Here is a 24,195-nt window from a genome sequence, read left to right on the forward strand (position 1 = left end):
GCAACTGAAGGGGTTACTTTGAACATTATTGCGTTTGAAGAGTATTCACCTTTGAGGACTAAACTTGTATTTGGAATTTTTTGAATATGTTCCGGGTACTTTTTGATCAAGATGGTATTTCTTATGCTGTAATTTCTGGATATGAGAGCCGATCAAAATGCTGAAAATTCAAATACATCTTCCAGAGAAGCTTTTCATGGAAATATCGGTTAATAGACGGATTGCGGACCTTTCACTTAGCGAACCTTTCGGCGGTTGCTCGTATAAAAATAAATAAATTATGAAATATGGCTACGTAAGCGTCACTAGAATACTTTCGGATTATTTCAACTGGGCTTCTAACTTACGAAGGTTGTCGCATCTAACTTTATATTTGTGTTCCTCAGACATGCGATGGGTTAAATGTTTTCCCGCTAACTTTGTTTTTAATTATCCTTAGATTAGCTCTGAAAAGATTGACTGGATTCCAATATTAAAACCATTTCAGTAAGCCATTCCCATATTTACCGAAGGGCAAATCTGGCCTTCTAAAATTCGGATTCCGTCGGAGGATCCCTTCGACCTAACTTGGGCTTCTTCAATTCGATTTTTAGCCATAGTTAGGGTTGCAGGTTAATTTTCACAGTTATTATGTTGCGCAATTTTTTTTGTATTATTGTATTATTACTTATTTTATTATTATCCTTTTTTATTTGTACTTTTTTATAATATAAAAAAACCGCCAGAAGAGTAAAGTTATAACAAATGTTATTGCTGCAAGATCTACGTTATCTACTTATCCGTTTTTACTGATGATTGCCACACAGGCTTACAGAATGGTTTCCAAACTGACGCGATTTACACGGATTTCTCTAAAGCATTTGATAAAATCTCCCATACGATTTTAGTAACTAAATTGGCTTGTCTCGGTTTTCATTCTTTGTTCCTTGATTGGATTCGATCCTATTTAATAAAGAGATGCTGTACTGTAGTTATCGATGGAGTTTCTTCGACACAGTTAATTGCCACCTCTGGTGTACCTCAGGGTAGTATTTTAGGACCTTTGTTATTTGTTTTGTTTATTAATGATATTTGTTCGTGCTTTTCCTTCGCTAATTTTCTTCTCTATGCTGATGATCTAAAAGTGTACGCTGAAATAAGAAATTCTAAGAAATTCTAAGAAATCTAAATAATAATTAATAATATGTGTTAATTTAGTTTCCTAAGCTTCAATTTTGTTAATTACTTCTATATAAATACTCTTAGTTCTATGTAGTCTGTATTATTGTTGTAGAATAATTATAATTTTTTTTTTTTTTTTGTAGAGTAATTCATTTTTGTATTTTTTCATTTAGTTTTAGTTTATTTTGATTTACTTTATTACAAACAAATAAGTTTTCTTGATTTTTATTGTATTTTATTTATTTATTTTTATATTGTTTTTTTTTTTTTACTTTTTTATATCGTATTTATGGTTTCATTTTATTTTACTGATTTGGTTTAATTTTGTTTTAAGTTTTATTATATTTGATTTGCTTTTATTTTGTTTGATTTTATTTTTCTTCTTTTTTGTATCGTAGTTTATTTTTTTCTTAATTTTTGTATTACAATTTTTATTTTAATTTTATTTTATATTATTTCATTTGATTTGTTTGATTTAATTTTTTTAATTTTATTTATTTTTTTTTTTGTTTTACTTTATTTATTGTTGTAGAAATTTTAATAATTTTTTATTTTACATTTCAGGTATTCGCCGAAAGCTTTGCTCCACGTGAAGTGGAATTCATTGTCGTCGAGCAGCATCCAACGCTGCTAAATGTCACATTGACACCATCAAAGGTTGGTAACTAATTCGCTTTCATTTTTATCGTCTCTTTTAAATGCCAAAGAACCCTTTTACGCTTTGTAAATATATATTCCGCAACAACAAAAGAAAAATAGCCGCATGCTGCACTTGAGTAATAGACACAAAAAACTAAATATCTAACCTCAATTTTCTACTTTTTATCAAGCACACATTTATTCTTTTATATTCTTCTCTTTTTATATATTTATTCTATTTCTTTTGTATGCAAATTTCTCTATTTCTTCGTCACTGGTTTAATCTTTTACCAATATTTATTTTTTTTTTTACTTTTTTGTTGGACTTTCTACTATATTTGTGTGTATATATTGCGATTTCAGCTGCTTGTTATACCAACAACAATTACAACAACCACAACAAGTGAAATAACAACAGTTGAGAGCAACGACAGGATTGGAAATGATAGGATAATTTTCCCTAGTAACTAAGTGCTTTTAACATTAGACAAATTTCCAAAAATAATCAGTTACTAAAATTAGAAAATAATCAAAAAACGCTACTTAAATTTTTTCTAAAGTAGTAGCTGTACATAGGCATCTTTTTGCCTAAAAGTTATAAGTGTAAATATATATGTATATATGTACATATCATTAAGCTCAAAAGCTCTTTTATTTTATATTTAACTTAAGGGGTTATACCTATCTCTTGTGAGCCCGAAAAAATGGACGATTGTCATAATTTTTTTAAATATGTTTCAGAACTTTTATTCAAATGAGGCATATGTCATACTGAAGGGTAACTCTCGATGAATACATTTTGGTGTTTTTATTTAAAAAAATGTTATTATTTATTGTTAATATCGCCCCTCCCCCGAAACGTCGTTTTTTAGAAGATGCTTGCGGTGATCACGGAAACGCATGAGCAGCTCAACTGAAATCAAAAAAATTAAATGATTATTGTAGAAAAATGTTTTTTAGTGAATCTGAACGGTTTATTTACACACAAAAAAATTTTTCTCGATATGAAAACCGCTTTGCACCAAAAAACGATTTTTGAGGGGTTGAAAAATTAAAAAAAAAGAAATGAATTCCAGCGAACTATGCAAATATTTATAAAAAGTGAACCGTTCAGATTCACGAGGTTGTAACTTCGTTGTAAAAAGTTTATGCAAATCGGTCAAATAGTTTTTGATAAATAATGATCACCCCGACGGTAATTTTCAAAAAGCACGACTTCGAGATAATCGCGTCTAAAGTTTTGCGCTAAGCCTCGTTTCAAGAAAGGTCGCGCGCATCCACGGTCTGTAACTTTTGTTCTAGTGCTCCGATTTTTATGATTTTTTGAATTTATATTTTTAAGATGATGTACTTTTAGAATATGCCATAAAAAAATTTTCGATTTTTTAGTCCAGCACAAGGTATAGAACCCCTTAAGGGGTCCCGGTGGTCTAGAGCTCGAAAATTTAGGGTATTTTTAGGATTTTTTTTACAATAAAAGAAATTAAAAACGTTATTTAAATTTTTTAGGCTTTTTATTTAACTTCAAACTACTACAACATTTTTTATAATTTTAATAATTTAAAAAATAGCGCTTAAGTTGACCCTCCTGAAAACTTGGACCACGACGGTGTTGTCCATTTTGACTCTTTTATTTATCTGAAACACAAAAACCAAAAAAATTATTAATTAGTATAACTGTAGCTATGTCCCGTACAAAAACAAAAAAAAAAAAATTTATAAAATGGCGCGGTTTTGAATTTGACTCTTTAAAAATCGGTTTTTTCAGTTTTTTAATCAAAAAAATATGAAGTAATTGAAATAATTGAAATAATAATATGAATCTAGTACGGGCGATAGCCATTGATGTTGTGAACAACATTTTAATATTTCATTAAAATTCGATTCAGTTGAATAATTGTTTTTTTTTTTTTTTTGGACAACAGCAGATAAATGAGTTTAAAGGTTTGAGGTGCGGAGCACGCTGACCGCTCTCTACCTAGTTTATGGGCTACAATATTTTTGAATTTTAGCATAAAAATTTCACAGTATATTCTTAATTTACTATACTTTCAAAATATCGAAAAAAAATCAATTTTTCTAGAAATTTCTAGACCACCGGGTTCCCCTAATCCACCAATCCCAGGGCTTAGTATTTCACCGAATATGCAAATTTTTAAGTTGTAAATTTTATGATCGAAGACTCATCTACATGCGTAGATGCCTCTGAATAACGAAAAAATACTCTTCTATTTTTAATAAAAAATAATAAAAAACGATTTATTAAACTTATCGGCAAACACTTTTTTGTACAAAATTCTTTGAAATCTTAATTAAAAAAAAATATGTGTATTGAACATTTTGCATGTCAATTATCTGAATTTCTAAGGGTTTGAAGCTTCATACTGATGATCAGAGACTTTTAAATAAAAAATTTTCAATACCTTAAATTTAGGGTAAAACATTTTGATAATTTTTTTTTTTTTGTTTTGTTGAGTTTTATTATATTTTCTGTTTGTTTTTGTTTTCTTTCGATGTTTTTATTAATTTTTTTTCAATTTTATTTCTTTGTTTTTTTTTTTGTTTTCTTTGTTTTTTTTTTGAGCTTATATATATTTTGTAGGGTAATTCTTTTTGTGTTTTTTTTTCATTTATTTTTATTTTATTTTATTTTGATCTATTATACTTTATTTTTATCTTGCATTTTATTATATTTTACTGTTTTTTATTTTTATTTTATTTACTGATTTGATTTATTTTATTTATTTTTTGTTTGATTTTATTAAATAATTTGGAAGGGTACTTTATTTAATTAAATTTTTTTCATTTATTTTTATTTTATTATCCAATGGTACTTTTATCACAGAACAGCTGAAGAGCAGTTCCTTTTCTGGCTAGCTCATCAGCTCTACAGTTTCCCTCAATATCTCTGTGTCCCGGAACCCAAATAAGGCTGACCTTGAATACGACGCTAATATCATTTAGGGCTGCTCGGCATTCCTGTGCAACCTTTGGCCTAAGTATAGCCGTATTTATTGATTTAATGGCCGCTTGGCTATCCGAGAATATATTTATGGTCGTTTTTGTTACGGCATGCATATTTAGGTATGTAGCCACTTCTTTTATGGCTAGAGCCTCTGCCTGATAAACGCTGCAGTAGTCTGGTAGTCGAATGGATAGTTCAAGTCCTAATTCTTTCGAAAATACTCCATAGCCAACTTTATCGACTAGCTTGGAACCATCTGTATAAAAATTTAATTCCCCCCTTCTCCATGGCCTTGGTGTCTGCCACTCTCTTCTTGACGGTACACTTGTCTTGAAGAGTTTGGCGAAGGTGAGTCTAGGAGTAGAATAGTCTATTTCTTGTTTGTGACTGTTCAGAGTCCTAATCCGTGCTTTATTTTACTTTATTGCACTTTATTTGATAAAATTTTTTTTATGTTGAATTTTATTATATTTTATTTGTTTGATTTTATATATAATAATTTTTTATTTATTTTTTTGTAAGGTAATTTATTTTTTATTAATTTTTATTTTATTTTTATTTCATTTTCTTATTTATTTTATTTTATTATAATTATGTCTTTAGTTTTATTTTATTTTACTTTTTATTTTTTTATAACTTTTTGAAATTTTGATTTATAAAAAAATTTTGAACTCACCTCTTACTCACTCGCCCTATCTTCATTTTATTTTTTTTAATTTTTTCTATTTATTTTGGTTGATTTTATTTTACTTTTTTTGTTTTTATTTTTCTTTTTTTATTTATTTTGTTTGATTTAATTTAATTTAATTTTTTTTTTTGGTATCGTATTTTATTTATTTTTAATTTAGTTATCTCATTTATTTTTCTTTTTTTTATTGTACTTTATTTGATTTATTGTTTTTCTTTGAGTTTCATTACATTTTATTTGCTTTTATTTTGTTTAATTTCATTTTACTTTTTTATATCGTACTAATTTATTTAAATTTGTTTTCATTTACTTCTATGTAATTTGATTTTATTTTGACTTACTTTATTATATTTAAATTTTTTTTGTCGCCTTATTTTATCTTTTTTTATTTGATTTTATTTTTAATATTTTTTTTAATTCCTTGATTTTATTTCATTTAACTCGATTTTATTTTAGTTTTTTAGTATAATTTTTTAAAATTTTGATTTATCAAAAAATTTCGAACTCCCCTCATATCAAAATGCTTTTAATTATAAGTATAAGCAGAGAATGTTAATGAAATGAGAAGGCGCAAATGTTACTGTTAAGTATTTTTAGTACAATTTCATTAACATTCGCTGTCTGATGTTAAATTTAATTTTTTGGTAAACAAAAAACCACTGTTAAACAAATTTTGTTTGCCCTACGCTGGTACTGGATATACTGCTTGAACACGCCCCCCTCAAAATACTCGTTTGCAATTGTAGTACTTATGAGTAAGTATTGTAGAAATATAATTTAAGCGAATATTCAATTTATTCTTTGAATAGTTTACCTTTTTTCAATTTAACTGAACATTTTTTAAAGAATTTTTATAATCATTGAATAACCTTTTCTTCTTAATATCTAGCATTTTTATTAACACTACTAAAAAACATATATTTTACACATGCATTTATGCTACATATTAAAAAATTCCAAAAACTTAAAACTTCACAACATAATTGCAATGTACTCTCTCTTAAGCGGGCAGCTAAGGGACTGAAAAATTGGTTCACTTTTGGGAGGTGTCCGTTTATGAGAAAAGTGTAAAAAAAGTTAATAATATGTTAAGGGAGTTGGAGGGTTGTCCGCTGAAGAAAAAAATACTTTTAAAAACTCTTAAGGGTTTTTTGGTACTGAAGAAAGTGTTCGCTTATGGGAGGTATCCGTTAGGAGAGAGTGCACTATAGATTAAGCCCGGTTTCACCAATCAATTTTAAAATTTATTAGCTTAAAGTTGTAAAATTTCAATACGAGACTTTGTTTTTTGTGTTTTTTTAACAGCAGATAAAATTTTAAATTTGTATAGCGAAACCCGGTATTGGTATACAAAATTTGCACTAGATATCGTAAATGCCACTGTTTTGGAGTAAATAATTTTTTAGTTTTCATAAAAATATTATTTTACTTAAAATTTTATTAATTTAACTTAACTTAAGATAACAGTAAAAATACTAATTTCACCAACGCACATAAAACTAAGCACTCATTTTTCACCGTGTAAATTTGAGCGCTAAGCAAATAAAGTATTGCATACCTTGGGGCGCTAGCGCACACAGCATGACTCAAGTCATCCAATATCCATCACTCACACACACATTTCATTTGCCAGTAAGCTTCTTTTGTTCACCTAAGTAACGAATGATTTTCACCCTCTTCACCTCTTCACAGCGCATCGAAGGCACCAGCTTACCCTTCTATCGCCCTCTGCCGATACCACAGCAACACTATCGTCCCGCTAGCCCCACATACAGTGACAGCGGCATTTTCTCCACCATCAGCAATGGCCTTAACAGTTTGTACTCAAATATTTTCGGCTGATCTTTGCTCTCTTGACTTGCTCTGTTCATCGATATGAAATTGGCTTTTCTTTTGTTGACGTTCTTCATCATTATCACCATCATTCATATTGCTAGCCGTGCGGATTTCGACTGACCATAATGTGTGTTGGCCGTATAAGGGGCGCAAAGAGAGAAAAATACGAAAGAGATGCGGCGGTGTGAGCAGTCTATAACTTGTAGGGGTAGTAGTAGCGTACAAATTGTGAGAATAAACGGCGAAAAAAAACACTGCCTACATAAAGTGTAAAGAATAAATAAAGTTACCTGCGTTCTAACGTACATAATTCACTTGTTCAAAGGAGCAATAGCTAATAATATGTTCATAAAATGGAGTTGATATATATGGACATGCATACATATGTATGTATGTATGTACTCTTAAATAGTTTGAAAGCCGTTCGACTAAATCTCAAAATTACAAGTATGAGCAAAAACAATTTATGCGAGCTGGAAATTCTTATTTTTGTAGTGTGCGTTTTTATGTACTTATAAGCGACAATAACTGAATTTCAAAGCATTATATTTATATTTATTGCATCCCGCACATAGCGTTTAAAAGATTTAATATAAGTTTAGTGACAAGATTTTTCGTACATCTCTACCATTTGTAGGAATTATGAACTACTTTCAATTCACTGTTGTTATTTTACATAAATATGTAGTTTTATAAAAAGTATTAACAGATATTCCGAATAATAAAGTGACATTTTTTTATTTATTACAAAAAAAAGAGACATTCGTTTTTGGCCTTTTCTTTTACTCAGACAACCTTAAACAACTGGTGCCCAGCAGGAAAAATAGGTTTAGAACCAGTATATAGGGTTGCCCATATTCGACGGACTCGATGACTCTTTGGGCCCATTCCAATCGACGATTCTTGTCCGCAGGCAACAATCTTTGCGTCAATTGAATCTTATACGGGAATAAATGCAAATCAATGCGGATAATTCGTTGTAAAGTGGTCCGAGCAATGCCCAACTGCTGAGAACGGCGATTTTGGGATGTCCTTGGCGATCTCATTCGATCGCCTTGGTCGGTTTTGATTTGGCCTCTTTGGATTAGAAAGGGCATCACCAGTCGAAAACCTTTCGTACCTTTTGTACAATTTTTTATACGCACGTTGAGTTGACTTCTTTTGTTGAATGTAAATTTCAACAATTTAGGAGCGCTCGCGTGGCGTGTACTGTTCCATGGTAAAAATTTGCTTGGACTGACGCTTCCAACGCGGTATGTCATTAAGCGATCTGACGTCTCTGTCAAAAGATACAGGGTGGCCAGATGGGTCCGTCGAATATTGGCAACCCTGTATACAGTTCGTAACATAAATAAGTATAAAGGAGTCTGATTTATAGAATTGTTTGACGCTAACGCTTTCCTTAAAATGTAATCAAAATATTTTACAATATTATTTATTTGTCTACTGGGATAAGCTCTCATATTGTAAATTTTAGGTACCGTTATCCACGCTTTGCTTTGTCTGTGATGCCAGCGAAATTTATGTCACAAAAGTTAGTATACTGCAAACGATTGTTCACTTAGCATAACATTTTTTACGTATTGTTTAAAAAAATTAAAGCTATTAAAAGGAAATAATTAAAGTGAGTATAAAAGTTTAGAGGAGTACGTTTTGTATTAATTTTTGCGACATTTTTAGTAGTGGCTCCAAGAGGAAAAGAGCTTTCTGACGATTTAAAAAAACTGATTATAATAAAGGGTGATTTTTTAAGAGCTATAGAAAGGTTTTTCAAAAAAACACACGCAAAATTCAGAAAAATGCATGAAATTTTTATTTAAATCGATAGTACAGTGCATATAATTAAATGTTTGAAGATTATTTCATGCAAATTTTGACCGCGACTGCGCTTCAAATGGTCCATCCGCTTAGTCCAATTTTGGCATACTCTTTCCAATGTTTCGCCCGGTATCTCACACATAAATGCTTTAATGTTGTTTTCGAATGCGTTAATTGAAGCAGGCTTGTCTCAATAGACATGAGCTTTAACATAGCCCCAAAAAAAATAATCTAAAGGCGTTATATCGCACGATGGGGGGCGAATTGACAGGTCCCGAACGTGAAATAAAATGTTCACCGAACTCGCCTCTCAACAAGTCCATTGTTACGCGTGCTGTGTGGCATGTGGCACCGTATTGCTAAAACCACATTTCATGCAAGTCAAGCTCTTGCATTTTGGGCAAAAAAAAGTTGGATATCATTTTATTATTTCACGGTAGCGCTCACCATTCACAGTTAAGTTACGATTCGCAGCATCTTTGAAGAAGTACGGTCCAATGATACCTCCAGCCTATAAACCGCAACAAACTGTGACCTTTAGATAGATAGGAGTTTTGCTACAGTTCAAAATATTGTGAATAAATATAAAAGTGCGGGAAGCACCACTAATAAAGAGCGTTGTGGGCATCCGCCGCTCTTATGTCCCAGAGAAAAAAACTTAGTCGTAAGGAAAATCAGGACAAACCCCAAAATAAGTGCCCGCAAATTGAAATCTGAAGTTGAAAATGAGGCTGGAAAACAATTTCGCACCCAAATTATACGCCGAGTTATCATGGGCGCAATGTTAGGAAAAAGCCCTTCGTGAGTAGTGCCAATCGTAGTAAACGGATTTCATTCGCAAAAGTTCATGAAAAATGTGACCAAACGTTTTGGAACCAAGTCATATAATCATAAGTTCAGTATCTGTGGATCTGATGGCCGTGAAAAAGTTTGGAGAAAAGTTAACGGGAATTGGATCCAAACAATATGACCGGCACTGTGAAGCATGGAGGGGGCTCTGTGATGGTTTGGGGGTGTGTGGCTGCGAACGGGGTTGGAAACTTGGTATTTATCGAAAATATTATGGAGCGATATGGTTATTTAAATATTTTGAAAAATAATTTAAGAGAAAGCGCTACGAAATTGGGCCTTGGAGAAAGGTTTATCTTCCAACAGGATAATGACCCCAAGCACACATCCAACATTGTACGAGAGTGGCTGTTATACAATGTGCGAAAACAGCTCAAAACCCCGCCACAGTCCCCGGATATCAAACTAATCGAACATTTATGGGAACATTTAGAGGGGCAAATACGTAAACATCCGATTAGAAATAAGGAACAACTGAAAAACGTCCTTCAAGAGGAATGGAATAAAATACCACCAGCTGTAACTGAAAACTTGGTGAAATCAATGCCATCACGACTTAAAGCGAGTGTAAAATCCAATGGTTATTTTACCAAATATTAAACTAAGATTTGATTTTAATTATGTTTTTGATTTCACAAATTAATAATATGATGAACTGTATACTTACTTTTGAGACATGAATTTTTATAAAGTTTAATATAAAAAGCTATAATTTTGTACCTTTTTAAAACTTTGTGATTATTTGGACTAAATATGATTTTTGTATATCATTCATGTAAATAAAACACAATTTTATTATAACTAAGGTTGTTTGAAGGAATCGATTGGGGGAAATTGAAATCGTGTCCGGGGTATACTTACTTCTGTTACTAACTGTAGGTTAAGCAGAAATAACTGCTGGTCAGCTATGTACGTAAACGAACATGCTCTCTGCTGTCCAACCAGCGAACATCATACACATACGACTTTAAAGCATCCAATGCAATTACAATGCAAGTGTGCGTCGACTGCTGCGAGAGCCAGTGCAGTTAACACCAAAGATCAAACGCAGCGCTTGCTGTTACTATGTAAGTGGGAGTCGACTGCTGTGAGAGCGAACAGAGCAGTTAACAGTAAAGAGCAATAAGGTGTGAAGTTCACCTTCATCCGATTTGAATTGGTTAGTGGAAGTTCTTTTCAAATGGACCAGCTGGGAGATGACTACGATTGCTAGCTTTGCTAAGCTTACACATTTATTGTAAATCATAGCGAATACAGAGGATGCCGCCTTCCGGAAGCCGCTACTTTAATTTTGGCGTATTTGATAGTGGAGCGACGTCACGCGTCATGCACAACACTCTACAAACCTTAAACCTTCCCAAATGTCTTGTTTTTTCGTCTGTCATCTGTCAACAATATGCAGTCCATTGTTTGTTACGTTTCATACAACAATACATTTTTGTCACTCTTAAAAATGTCGAATTTCGTGCCTTCAAACTGCGATTTGCGGACATCATCAAATGCTTATAGAAGCTTATGGTGGACATGCTCTAAGTAGAGCACAGTGTTTCAAGTGGTTTGAAAAATTACGAAGTGGTGATTTTAGCGTGGAGAACGAGGACCATGGCCGGCCACCGAAAAAGTTTGAGGACGCCAAATTGCAAGCATTGTTGGATGAAGATGATGGTCAACGCAAGAAATGATTGTAGAGTAGTTGGGAGTGACCCAAAAAGCGATTTCCAAACGTTTGAAAGACATGGGCATGATTTTAAAGGTCGGAAGCCGGAAGGTCGGTGTCGCATGAACCATTGGGAACGGCTGGTGCATGCGGCTTATTCACCAGGCTTGGCGCCTTCCAATTATCATTTGTTTGCATCGATGGGCCACTTTCCGAGCAGCGCTTCAATTCTCCCGAAGAAGCCAAAAAATGGCTCGATGATTGGTTAGCGGCCAAAGACGGCCAATTTTTTTGGCGCGGCATTTACAATTGTCTGAGAGATAAGGCCTGACGAACTAGAACTTAATTCAATAAATAGTCATATACAGTTATTATCGCCATATAAGAAAGGGCGAGTCCATCCATATATACACAGATGGCACAAAGCTCGAAGGCAGGCTGGGCGGCGAAGGTGTATATTCCGAGCATCTAGGGATTTCCTTCAGTTTTTGGCTTCCCGACTACTGAGAACACGAATTATCCGGTCAATACGCCTTCTAAAGAATATTAAATACCCTGATCGCCTGAGATGTTATGGTTTTTCTCTATCGGGGAAATCATTAACGAATAACAAAAGACCAACCGCAGAAATGCCAGATGGCAATATTCCGATCATGCTCAAGAAGTTTCCAGCCTCTGTTATGGTGTTAGACGGCACATATCGTGCCATTACACTTCTTTACACAAGGATTTCGAGTTCATTCTGCTGCATATATCGAAGTTCTAGAGATAATAGTGAAACTCTGAATTTATAATGAACGCAGATGAAAGCCGCTTATTGGCATATTCCCGATACGATTTTGTTGATCGACTGAAAATTTATTTTTTTAATTTAGTTCGAACTTTGTTGCTTTATAGGGCATATTTTCTTCCAAACCCAGGTTTTTTTTTTTTTGTACGAGCTACTACTTTTGTTAGTCTTATCTCTTTTATAATTTATTTTTATGAATGGTTTTATTCAAATGAGCGAAAAATAGTGAAAACAAATCGTTTCACTAAATCACGCAATTTTCGGCGCTCTGTAGCCGACCAAATTTCCCTACTAGAATGCTCTTCAGCTGAATGATAGCTTGAGTAATACCGTTACTTTTCTGTGAATTTGTTTTGTTAGCGCTCTGCTTTTTGCAAGTGCAATTCCAACTGCAATAATACAACATTTCACCGAAACGACTTCGAATATTAGTCACGAGGCGCCCAATTATCGGGTATTCCAGACATAACCTCACCGTATGCACTCTTTAGTAAACTAAAAATGTCGTAACTGTTGAGCTGCTCACTACCTTTTTTTCAAAATTCAAAACAGCTGATCTAGCAGGCGATCTCAGCATACTAATTGACCACAGCGTAGCTAGCTTTGAAAAGTAATTCTTGGAATTCGGGCATGAGCATGATTTTTAAGCAAAAACAAAAACGTCGAGTGTATCCAAGGAGTTAATTTTGTGTTTCGTTCGCATATCGAGCCGCCAAAAAATTGTACACTTCCAAGAATCAGAATGTCATGTATCCAGGCTAAAAATAACAGTTACTTTTGAAATTTCATTTCAAAAAGTCAGTAGGCAGAAACTTGTCTATTTCATTTTGTATATAGCAAGCGATGCGGAGCCTTAAAGTTTTTAAAGGATATGCATGTTTTTGGTTTTAAGAAAAGTCAGTCATTTTATCAAAAATAACAGTTACGTTTAAACTTTTATTTTGCCGGTTAAATTTTAACTTTGATTTTTGCCCAAAAAGATAAAAGTCAGATTTTAGCTTTTACTTTTGACAGGAAAAATAAAAGCTCAACTTTATGTTTGTACTGAAAACATATTGGTGAAAAGTAACATTTTTTATTGACTCTTTTGAAAGAAAGCATAACAGTTACGGTCCTAGAATATATCACACGCTACCTATTATATTTTCTTTTTATATTATTATACTATTTTTTCTGTGGTCCGTTACTTTAATATAAATTATTTTCTTTTATTTTACTTAATTCTTTTCTGTTCTTTCATTTCATTTAAATTTTTTTTATTATATTACACTTTACTTTTTTTTACTTCATTTTACTTGGTTTTCTTTTATTGGAACAAATTTTGATTTATTATATTTTAAGCCATCAGAGCCGGAGATTACACGTCCCGGTTAAAATTGTCAAGGGATTGTGCTCTGGTGGAGCGCAGTCGAAGTTCTACGACCATGCGTCCAGTATGGCCGATTTCTGCATGTCTTTTTACTTTATTTTATTTTTATTTTTTTCGTATTTTATTTTATTTTGTTTTTATTTTGTCTTTGATATCATTTTATTTATTTATTGTTTATTTTATTTTACCCTCTCTTATTTTCTTTTGTTTCTTCTTTTATCCCATTTTGTTATTTTCATTTTATTTCATTTATTTTTATTTTATTTTGATTTTTTCTTTAGTATCATATTCTTTTATTTTTTGTTTTATTTTATTCAATTTCAATTATTTTATTTTTTTTTTATTTCTTTACATATTATTTTATTTTACTTTTTTTTTATTTTTTTTTTTTATTGCATCCTAATAAAGGAGTGATTTACATTAATTGGCGACAGCTTCGCTGCAAGCCAATCACTTAAAACAGGTACAAATATTACAATTAATTTAATGTCTATAAATATTATATAAAATAGTTAAAAATTTTACAAACAAGAAAAACGTTTACCGTAAAAAGTTTCGGACTATATGACAAGAATTGAGTAAAGCTGCTTTCTGCATGTCGTAAATTAAATATTCTACTTAATATTAATTTTTTATTTCATTTTGCTTTATTTAACTTAATTTTTTTAATTTTTTTTTTTAATTTAATTTCAAGTAATTTTATTTTATTTTTTAAATCATTTTTTTCTATTATACATTGTTTTATTTAATTTTATATTATCATATTTTCTCTTACTTCAATTTTTGTCCTATGGTTTTATGTACTTCATTTTACTTAATTTATTTTATTGTTTTATTTTTATTATATTTTGTAATTTTATTTAATTTAATTTCAATATATTTCATTGTATTGTATTTAATTGAATTTGATTAAATTTTTGTATATGGTTTTATTTCACTTTCTTTAATTTAATATTATTTTTTATTATATTCTGTAATTTTTTTCATTTTGTCTTATTTTTATTTCTTTATTTCTTTTACTTTATCTCATTTTAATTTGTTTTTTTTTTTTTTTGTTTTGTGTTATACGTTATTGTATTTTATTACATATTATTTTATTTTATAGTATTTTATTTAAATTCATTTTGTTTTATTTTATTTTATTTCCATACCTTTTTTCTTGCTTTTCCTTAATTTATTGTAATTCAAATTTTTGACTTTATATTTTTTTATATTACTTTAAGTTTCCTCTTCTGTTAAGTACTCCTCTCTCAGACACCCTTAAATTGCGCATTGAAGAGATATCATTTATGTATGTATGCATTATGAAGCATTCAACCCTCTCAACTCGATATCAAAACGATATTTTATTTAGATGCAGTCCTAAATATCATTTCACTTGGCCAACTGTCGCCCCGCTTCGTAATTCCACCACCTGCGCTACTCACTCACATTACGCGTGCGTGTGAAATAATCGAAACGCCAACTTGGCCGGGAGAACACAAGCAACGCTCTCTGCCATATTTAGAATTTCCCCCGACAGGGTAATTTGAATATTTTCGTTTTCGTTGCACGCTTGAACTAATAAATTCACCATTTCGTTTGCTCAGGCAGCTTTGTAAGTAACTTCAGAATTGGAAAAAGGAAAAACAGTTCGGTTGTGAATAAATATATTTTTATTAATTTTACGTTTACAAAAAAGTTTTTTAGTCTTTATTTCCTATAATTGGTTTTTGCAATTTTGAAATTGAAATTTTTTTTTACGATTTGCAAGGCGTCTGTAAAGCACGAACAACTGATAGCAGTCAACAAGAACAACAGAACCCAAATCGACAAGCGGACTGAACAGTTAACGAGCCACGACGAAGAAGAGGCTTAAGAAATAGAGAAATGAGTGAATTCGATGGTAAGAAATTCTATGGATTCTCGCTGCACAATGATCCAGTGCTGAGTACGACAACAAGAAATTTTGAATTCAAGGTAAATTTCTCCGAAGTTACTTTTAGGTTAGAAATGTGACAACGAATACGCGCTAATGATTCCCTTTTTATTTTTCACATGCGTCATAAATCATAATTTCACTTCTGTTTTTCAAACTACTTCCGCTCAGTATACGCGCGCTGAACATTTAGAGCGCGTCATACAGAAGGTGCAACACAGCGAACCGGAGCATGAACGGCATCGCAAGAAGGACTTATTCAATCGGCTGTCTAGGGCAAAGAAAATAACAACCAACACCGAGGTGAGTACACCATACCGACGCGACCCTGATGTCGAGACACATGTTTCACGCTCTGATGCGGCTGGGCGTGTGCGCAATTTGAGTGACAAAGAAATCAACCAGCTGATCACTAAAGTAAAGAGTTACGGTGACCTACGTAAGCATACTTTGACCGATACCTGTGCAAGCAGTAATATAAAGACAATGAGATCGACATCGATATCGAAAGGCTTATTGCGGCCAAAAACTTACGGATTTCCTTTTGGCGGTGACACTAGCGGCACTTATAATGCTTGCGCGGGCACAATTCACATGGACGATTGCAGCTTTGAGGATGAAAACAGTTGTGATGGAGAAATGTTGGGTACGGATTCCACCTCCGAGGATCAAACACCCTCTAATCCATTCGATATGTCACATGAGCCGCTATTTGAAACACACACCATGCATTTGCCACATGTGCGACGTGAACTTCACAGCAAGCTGCCCGATGTGCCAGAGGAAGATGAAATATTCTCATCGAAAACAGTAATGCCGATTATCGTTGAGGAGTTTCGGCAACCGCAACCAAGATGGGTGGAAGTTTGTGAGACAGTGGCAAAGGAGACCATTGAGGTGGGTGAAATCAAAACACCGCTGGACACCGAAGCTGATAAGCTAGCACAGCAACAGTCCACCTCCGAAAATAACGAGCGTTTACCAACCAATGTCACCTATACAAGGCATTCACTTAAGTTACAGTTGCCGCTTCAGATCAGTGCGCCGGAAATGATGCTGCCAAACCAACCGCCACCGTCTAGTTTGCCAGCCGTAGCACTCACCTATGGGCAAAGCAGTTACGAAGACAACCCACCGACGTACGATGTGGTGGAGGACAGTGATCTCGAGTATGAGATGATTGGACGCGCGGAATATACAAAACTATGCGGTCCACGTCCAAGAACCGAGGAATTGACATATAATTCGAATAATAGCGGAGGCTTGGCGGAGTTTGTCGAAGTCGAAGGCGAAGTATATTACCTAAACCGACATAGAGCAAAGATACTAAACTTATAATTTAAAAAAAATGTATCGATATTTTTTATAGAAGGAAACTCCCTGCATCAATTTAAGTTTTCTGAAGAACGTTTCCCCAATACGTTACTCCGACTTGACCGATGAGCGTGAGGAGGATAGAACCACCGAATTAAATCAACCAGTATGAAAAATTATGAAAATTAATTGATGCTTCGAACAATTTACCCATGCATGTATTTTTCATCCTTCCCTTTCAGATGAAAGTGTACATCAAGAAACGCGCCATTAAATCTGCTTCCCCACCGCCAGTTAAAGAGGCAACGACATCGGACAAAAAGGAAGCAAAGAAAAAAATCATACAACCAAGGAAGAAGTCGAATGAGCCAAAACCAAGTCCACGCAAAAATTCGTCAGCCCGGGTTTTTGATTCCTCACCAGTGACCGAAAAGTCGCCACGTACGCCACGATTAAGCGGCAGACGATCTGCATCGATAACCCCAAAACAACCCAAAGATCGCAGCCGTCAAACTCTCAATTCCAACGAGTTGCGTGCTATGAAAAATATTATACTAACCAAATCAATTGAGGATCTGAAAATGGAAAAGATGGCAATATTTGCGAAAATGACCAGTATGCAGGAACGCATCATCGAAACATTGGACAAGTTGCGGTAAGGTTAGACGAAATGTAGAACAATGTTAGTTTGGCGAGACTAAGGTATTTTGGATCTTGTGTGGGTGAAACTTTAAGCTTAATATCTGCATTCAAAATTCATATAAACGTTTTTTAAAAGGTATGACAGTAGACCAATAACGCAGATGGCCATTAGCGGCCTTCTCTCCGAAGAGAGTAGTGGTTTTAAGCACGCGTTTTTGTTCAAGCCATCATAAGATGTCAGAAACACCTTTCTTAATCTTATCGCAATCGATGAAATTGAATCTAGTACTACTTTAGGATAGGAAATGTTAATCGTTGATCTTGACCTCAAAAAGCACACCCAAAACATTAATTTATATTGTCGTACATTTAACCAAATCGTCACAAGTTGACGGAAAAAAACTAAATTTATTATAATTTCGGTCAATAAACGTAAATCTGATATTTTATTCGATGGAAAATGTTGTCTGTAGAACCTAACCTGAAACACCACACCGAAAAATATGAATTTATATCATCGTAAATTTATCCAAGTCACCATAATACGACGAGCAACACTTATTTTCGTGCAATTTCGGTCGGTAAAGACGAAACTTAAATTTCATTCGATAGAAAATGTTGAACGTTGACCTCAATCTCAAATAAAAACAAGAGAAAGCATGTTTGTATTGCCTTACGTTTATCCAAATCATCTTGAGATGGCTGGGAAACCTTGTTTTTATATTTTTATTTCGATCAATGAATATACATCAGATAGTTTATTCGATGAAAATGTTGTCCGTTAACCCTAGCCTGAAAAAAAAATACATAGAAATTATTTTATCTTACCACACCCAAATTATCACAAGACGATGGGTACAACTTATTTTTTGTGTAATATCAATCGGTAAAGCTGAATCCAATATTACGTTCGAAGGAAAATGTTGTGCGTTGACCTCAACCTCAAACAAACAACGCCTGGAAATATGTTTATCTGATTTTACATTTACTGTAATCATAACAAGATAAAAAGATAAGTTTTTTTATAAAATGAACATAAATCTTATATTTCATTCATTGGAAATTTTGTGCATTGAGCCTATCCTCAAAAAATATTGTAAAAAAATACACCGAGAAAATAATTTATATTGTCACATATTTACCCAAATCATCATAAGACGATGGCAAGGCTTACTTTTGTATAATTTTGATAAATGAACGGGATGTATGTTCATGTTCATGGAAATTGTTACGCCTTGACGCTAGCCTCAAAAGAATTCAAATTCCAAGCCACTTCATTACAATCGCCCATTGCCGGGTCTGCCAATTTTACAAAAGAACTTTGCCAATGCTTGTTACAAGAACGGTAGTTAAGTAGATGAAATGGTTGAAGTATCACTCTGGCACTCCCCAAGCAGCACTAAAGGCCCATTTTGATACCATTATGAGACCTCCAACAGGGAGATATCTACAGCCAGCCAAAGCTGTGGATGTAATGGCGAAGGCTGATAGGATTTAGGTTGGCGCACTGTCCCAGGCTGATGAAGGAAGGAGCACCCAGTGACCTTAATCGTCTAGCTGCCAAGCCCGGACATTTACAGAGAAAGTGCTCAGCAGTCTCCTTCTCTGAAAGGTCGTCACAGCTTCTGCAATGGAGGTTAAATAGTAAACCCAGCTTTTCCGCGTGTGTGTCGATCGTCCAATGACCGGTAAACACAGCTGCGAGTTTGGAAATTGAAGGGCTTGGAGTACCCAGGACTTTGTAAGGCCTCCATTTATTGTATTGAAGCCAAAAATTTTCGAAATAGCATACGAAGAAGCGGAGCTCCATCCAAATAAAATTGCGCAATTCCTCTTTAACAACAGTCAGTAGGATGCCGATGAACGGGTAGGAGGTCTCTGAGATAAATTCAACCCCTTTCCTGGCAACCTCATCAGCAATTTCATTTCCCTCTATGTGCCTATGTTCTGGAACCCAGATCAGAGAAATGCTTCCTTCACACCCAAAAGATTTAATCTCTTCCTTACAGGAGTTTACTAATTTCGTTCTACACCATGGCGTCGTCACAGCCTTGATCGTGGCTTGACTATCAAGGAAAATGCTATTATAATATCTCCTTCGCTCTCACGTTTCCTAAGCATTTTACACGCCTGCTGGGTGGCAAAGACTTCTGCCAGCAAAACACGAGCAGCAATCGGAAAATTTAAGGAAATAGATAAATTGGCGGATTTAGAGGAAACCCCCTTTCCGACTCCCGATTCCATCTTGGAGCCGTCAGTGTAGGCAGAGGTACCAGCTTCGCTGCAGATTTTACGCTCGTTGCGATCCTGCCTACTTAAAGAGATTGCCTTGGCGCCTTCCACAAACTCCAGTTTGCGGATAGAGAGATATGTAAGAATTTCAGAGAAATACGGTGTTAACTTCCTAAAAATTACAAGAAAACTCTGGCACACATTTTTCTGCAACTTTTCAAGTAAACAAATGAGAAGTTAGAAATTTTTCAATCTCTACCGGCACAGAGCTGCCGCCGCTCAATAACAAACATAGACAAAGAGTACCTAATAAAGATATCCCAATGCTCTTAGGGTTAACACCAGGATAAGATGGCATTATTCGTATCGTATCTTTCGTATTGTGCCTATTTTTTTCTGTATAGCCAAATGATCATACAGAGCGTTGGTATTGCCAATTTCTATTTCTGTTTTCTCTTTTTCCAGTATAAGTTTACTGGAGCTCTATGTGCCGGATAGTCACTACGATAAGACCAGACGTCAGAAGAATGCCTTCGAGTTTTCTGTAAGATTCTCACGCAATTTTCTGTATCCCTTGAAAGGAATGGTAAGCCATTTAGTCTTTTTCTTATTTCCATTTTTTTTCCTCAATATTTGTTTTGTTATTTATCCACAGATCGAAGATCTTCGCTTGGTTTCGGTGGAACAACTGTGCAGTGCCTCATCAAATGAGTCCACACAACGTGTGCTCAACATTTTTTCGCTTATCCACCAGTCACTACAGACTTACTACAAGCAGCTGCGTTACTTTTTGCTCGATCAGGTGCCACAAAAATTGAATACGCTCATTGAGTTGGCAGCCACAACAGTCAACATTTGCCTGGAGAAGCAAATTTTCGATCGGAATGATGCGATTATTGAGTGTTTGCAAGATCGGTGCACAAAGTTTTTGGGCTTTCTGGAGGACATGCATGAGCAGCGGTTTCTCACCGCACGCGATAATTATCGTAAAGCAAGCTTTGAAAAGGTATTTTAAGCCACACTTTCTCAAATGACAATTAATGATGAATATTTAAATGAATTAATATTTACTTAAATAATGTATTTTATTCCATACTCCCACACACATACACACACACCACTTCCAGACCGCCTCCAATTACAGCCTGAAAATGTTTATGAACGACTTGAATATGTACGAGCCGAAACTGGTGCCGAAGAATCACTACAATTATCGTCGTAAGCCGAAACAGCGTCGCGTACTCAAACCAAGCGTAACCAATTTGAAGGCGAAGCTTAGCAAGGAAACCGCTGTCACTCCTAAGACATCACACATGGTCATCACAAAACCGGATGGTGATCAAATTTCTACGCATATCAAAAAATTGGCTAGCAGCTCGGTAAATTGTCTTTGCCTGCTAAGTTCACTAACTTGTCGCTAAATTTCGTGCATCTTCCCTCCATCACCAAGGTTCTCATCCATAGTATGGCCGACGAAGCAGCACCACCTGCGGAGCCTAGTGTGGATACTGAAGAATTGCCCCACTTGAACAAGGCGCTCGTCGAGGCTTTGCGAACTGTTACCAAGGAACAAATACGTCAAGTGCTTCAGCCCATCATGCAGACGCTGGGTTCGGTGCTCGAGAAGAAGGTAAGTGCACAAAATCAGTGACGATGCTACGCTCCTGAGCCATTCCCCTCCTAAGTAGTTGGTTGTATTGCCGCACAAACTCCACGTGAACTCCTCCTCTATTCTAGAAATTTAAACTAGAGCGCTTAATGCCACGTCCATCATCTCCAACAACAACTGTGAAATATACATTTGAGTTGAATCATTCAAGCGCCACAGCAGAGAAATAAGTAACGGAAACTGAATTGTAGTAACCAAACAAAAAAAAAAAACAGAAACAAAATTATAAAAATGTGAAAAAATTGCAAAGTAATTGAAGTGAGGTATCAAAATTTTTAGAGAAAAAATTCAGAAAAGTGATATTTAACAAATATAAAAAACGGCGTTAGTGAGATCGACTATCCTACATACAGATATGTGGTTAAGGTTGAATCTTTGCATAAAAATTGGCTCGGAAAACGGTTGCTGTAGCAGTTTATTGTAAAATTATGCAGGAAAGGATTGTTGTTACCCCGTTTGCGCGCAGCCCAATCTTGAGAGTTGTTTTTGTTTTGCTTAAATATCTAAAAAAAATTAGGAAATGTCAAAATAAACGAAATCGAATGTGTCAAAAGTAATTTTTTGAAATATAATTTAAATCAACACTTTAAGAGGCGAATACGAGGGTCAAGGAGAATTCATATACGGTGACATCGGTAGTACAAAAACAATATTTGCTTGCATTTGCGTATAAGTCCCGATTTACATAGGGAAACATTTTGTTCGTGGGAGTAGGACGTACAGGAAGGAGAGAGGGGTTTTGAATACTCGTATTTGAATGTTGCCCGTGTGACCGATGTTTCTGTGTATAAATCGGGACTAAACAATCGAGGTCATGCGGAAGGGTGAACGAAAACTGCGTATAATAACATTGACCAGCAGTCGACTGGGGAATTGATGAAACCAAGTTTTTCTTAAAACAGTTGGGCATGCATATCGATAAGTACTTAGTACTCAAGCTTAGAGTTCCGTAAAAAAAAATTTAAATAGGCTTTCAGCTGTCTCCATCTTCGACATCGGTGCCTTCTTGACCGTTGTTAAAGGGAAACTGCACAACTTCTTTCTTAAAAAAGCGAAAGGCAGATGGACCTCTATCTTATCGTGGGCTATCTTTAAATAACTTTGACCTCAGTACGACAGAAGAAGGACGCTTAAAGTGTTGGGTATTCCCCGCTATTCAACCTCCAAGCTCACAGCGGTGTTCGCCGGCCGGGTGATAGGAGCTCATGCGGAGAAGCTTGGCCTTCCGTACAACCCCTAGTGCAGAAGCTGTGGGGTTCCTGTAGAGAAAGAGACTGTTGAACACTTGCTTTGCAAATGTTCGGATCTGGTGGCTAAGCGCTTGAGGTTTCTTGAACTGGCTTTTAAGGATAATCTGAGACAGTTCTCCAACGAAGATACCTTTTATCTCCTTCACTACATCAACAGCACTGGTTGCCTGTAGATGGTTTATCTGCCTCTATCAAAACAGCACTCTATACTGCTACAACAACAACTTTTTGAAACAAACAGAATTTTTCACAAAATCGGAATTTCGACTCCGAGCGCATTTTTTAAAATTAAAATGCAGAAGAGACCTATATACAGGGTATTCCATATGGTATGATTTTTTTTTTTAATTCTAAAAATTGACAAAAATCAGTTTTTTCAGCATATTGTTGGCTTATCTGAAAGAGCAAACATTCCCATTACTTATAAAACACAATTTCATTCAAGAAGCTGACTCGGCTGACTTCGCACTAGCGCATTCTGTTAACCCAGTTTTTAAAGACCATGGTGACAGTTTCTGGTTCTATTCAAGACGCATTCGTTAAAGTGGTAGCAGCACACCAACAACAACAATTTGTATATTACTTATAGAATCACACAACAACAGAAAGTAGAAAAGAAGAAGAAAAGTACGAACTACGTTGAACAACCAACATGCAGTTGGAGCCAGAAGCGTACGACGATGATGCGAATGGAACGACTTCTCATGATTTCATTTTATGCTGACAATGATACCACCAAGGCGTAGCTATAGACCGTGGTGTGATTAGAGTAGTTGATTTCCTCTTCTGTCATTTACCTTTAATTTAGAAATATCGGTCAAACGGAATGGCGGAATACAATTTTATGTATTTGTCACTCATTCCTTTATTCTATTCTCTTTCCCTTGACAGTTCTTATTTAATAATAATTTTGTTGTTGCTCGAATACCAGCACCTTAAATACATTCGTCTTGGCCCTATCTCACGAATGGATTGCTTGATATTCGCCTTAAGAGACCGAATCGTTAATGACTACCATATGGCTACCATGGGAACCATTCATCATCAGGTTTTTTTCTGTAGCTCTCTGGCGTTTTCTAGAATCATACCTAGGCTATTGGGGAGCGAAGTACTGAGTATGGATAAAGTTTATACTTTTTCTCTACCGTGCCTCTTGAGATTCTCCAATGAATCCAAAAGATTCGCGAAAAAGGTACCTCAAACCAATTTTTCCATCTTACCATCCATACTGTATCTATCCTGTCTCTATTCTTTCCACGGCAATCTATCCAGGTGTAGTCTTCTTAATGGTCTTCCTGACGGAGTGCTCGGACTCCACAAATCTAATCTAACTCATTTAACTTTTAGCGGAAAGGAGCCGTCATTCATGATTAGAGAACCCTATACGGACCACCCTGT

The 24,195-nt window shown here is 34.6% G+C and overlaps 2 protein-coding genes across 6 annotated transcripts in view; both read left to right on the plus strand.

Moving 5' to 3' along the window:
- LOC129237711 (carboxypeptidase M) overlaps positions 1-8,014 on the plus strand; it is a 64,109-nt gene extending 56,095 nt beyond the window's left edge. For 3 of the 4 annotated variants that reach the window (XM_054872611.1, XM_054872612.1, XM_054872613.1), the window contains 2 exons: positions 1,726-1,818; positions 7,146-8,014. In XM_054872611.1, the coding sequence (XP_054728586.1) occupies positions 1,726-1,818; positions 7,146-7,295 (243 nt within the window). In that variant the 3' untranslated portion in view covers positions 7,296-8,014. Of the gene's footprint in view, positions 1-1,725; positions 1,819-2,163; positions 3,518-7,145 lie in introns of those variants that run through there. The other variant, XM_054872615.1, reaches the window with a different exon arrangement.
- A 7,274-nt stretch (positions 8,015-15,288) lies between these two features.
- The window catches only part of LOC129239485 (uncharacterized), a 103,580-nt gene continuing 94,673 nt past the window's right edge, over positions 15,289-24,195 (plus strand). Inside the window, exons 1-9 of one of the 2 annotated variants that reach the window (XM_054874995.1) lie at positions 15,289-15,369; positions 15,526-15,731; positions 15,862-16,983; positions 17,060-17,170; positions 17,247-17,659; positions 20,344-20,464; positions 20,534-20,884; positions 21,006-21,257; positions 21,329-21,508. In XM_054874995.1, coding sequence (XP_054730970.1) covers positions 15,642-15,731; positions 15,862-16,983; positions 17,060-17,170; positions 17,247-17,659; positions 20,344-20,464; positions 20,534-20,884; positions 21,006-21,257; positions 21,329-21,508 — 2,640 coding nt within the window. In that variant the 5' untranslated portion in view covers positions 15,289-15,369; positions 15,526-15,641. Of the gene's footprint in view, positions 15,370-15,414; positions 15,732-15,861; positions 16,984-17,059; positions 17,171-17,246; positions 17,660-20,343; positions 20,465-20,533; positions 20,885-21,005; positions 21,258-21,328; positions 21,509-24,195 lie in introns of those variants that run through there. The other variant, XM_054874996.1, reaches the window with a different exon arrangement.

The sequence above is a fragment of the Anastrepha obliqua genome, chromosome 2 (assembly GCF_027943255.1).
Source record: "Anastrepha obliqua isolate idAnaObli1 chromosome 2, idAnaObli1_1.0, whole genome shotgun sequence".
Taxonomy (NCBI): Eukaryota; Metazoa; Arthropoda; class Insecta; order Diptera; family Tephritidae; genus Anastrepha; species Anastrepha obliqua.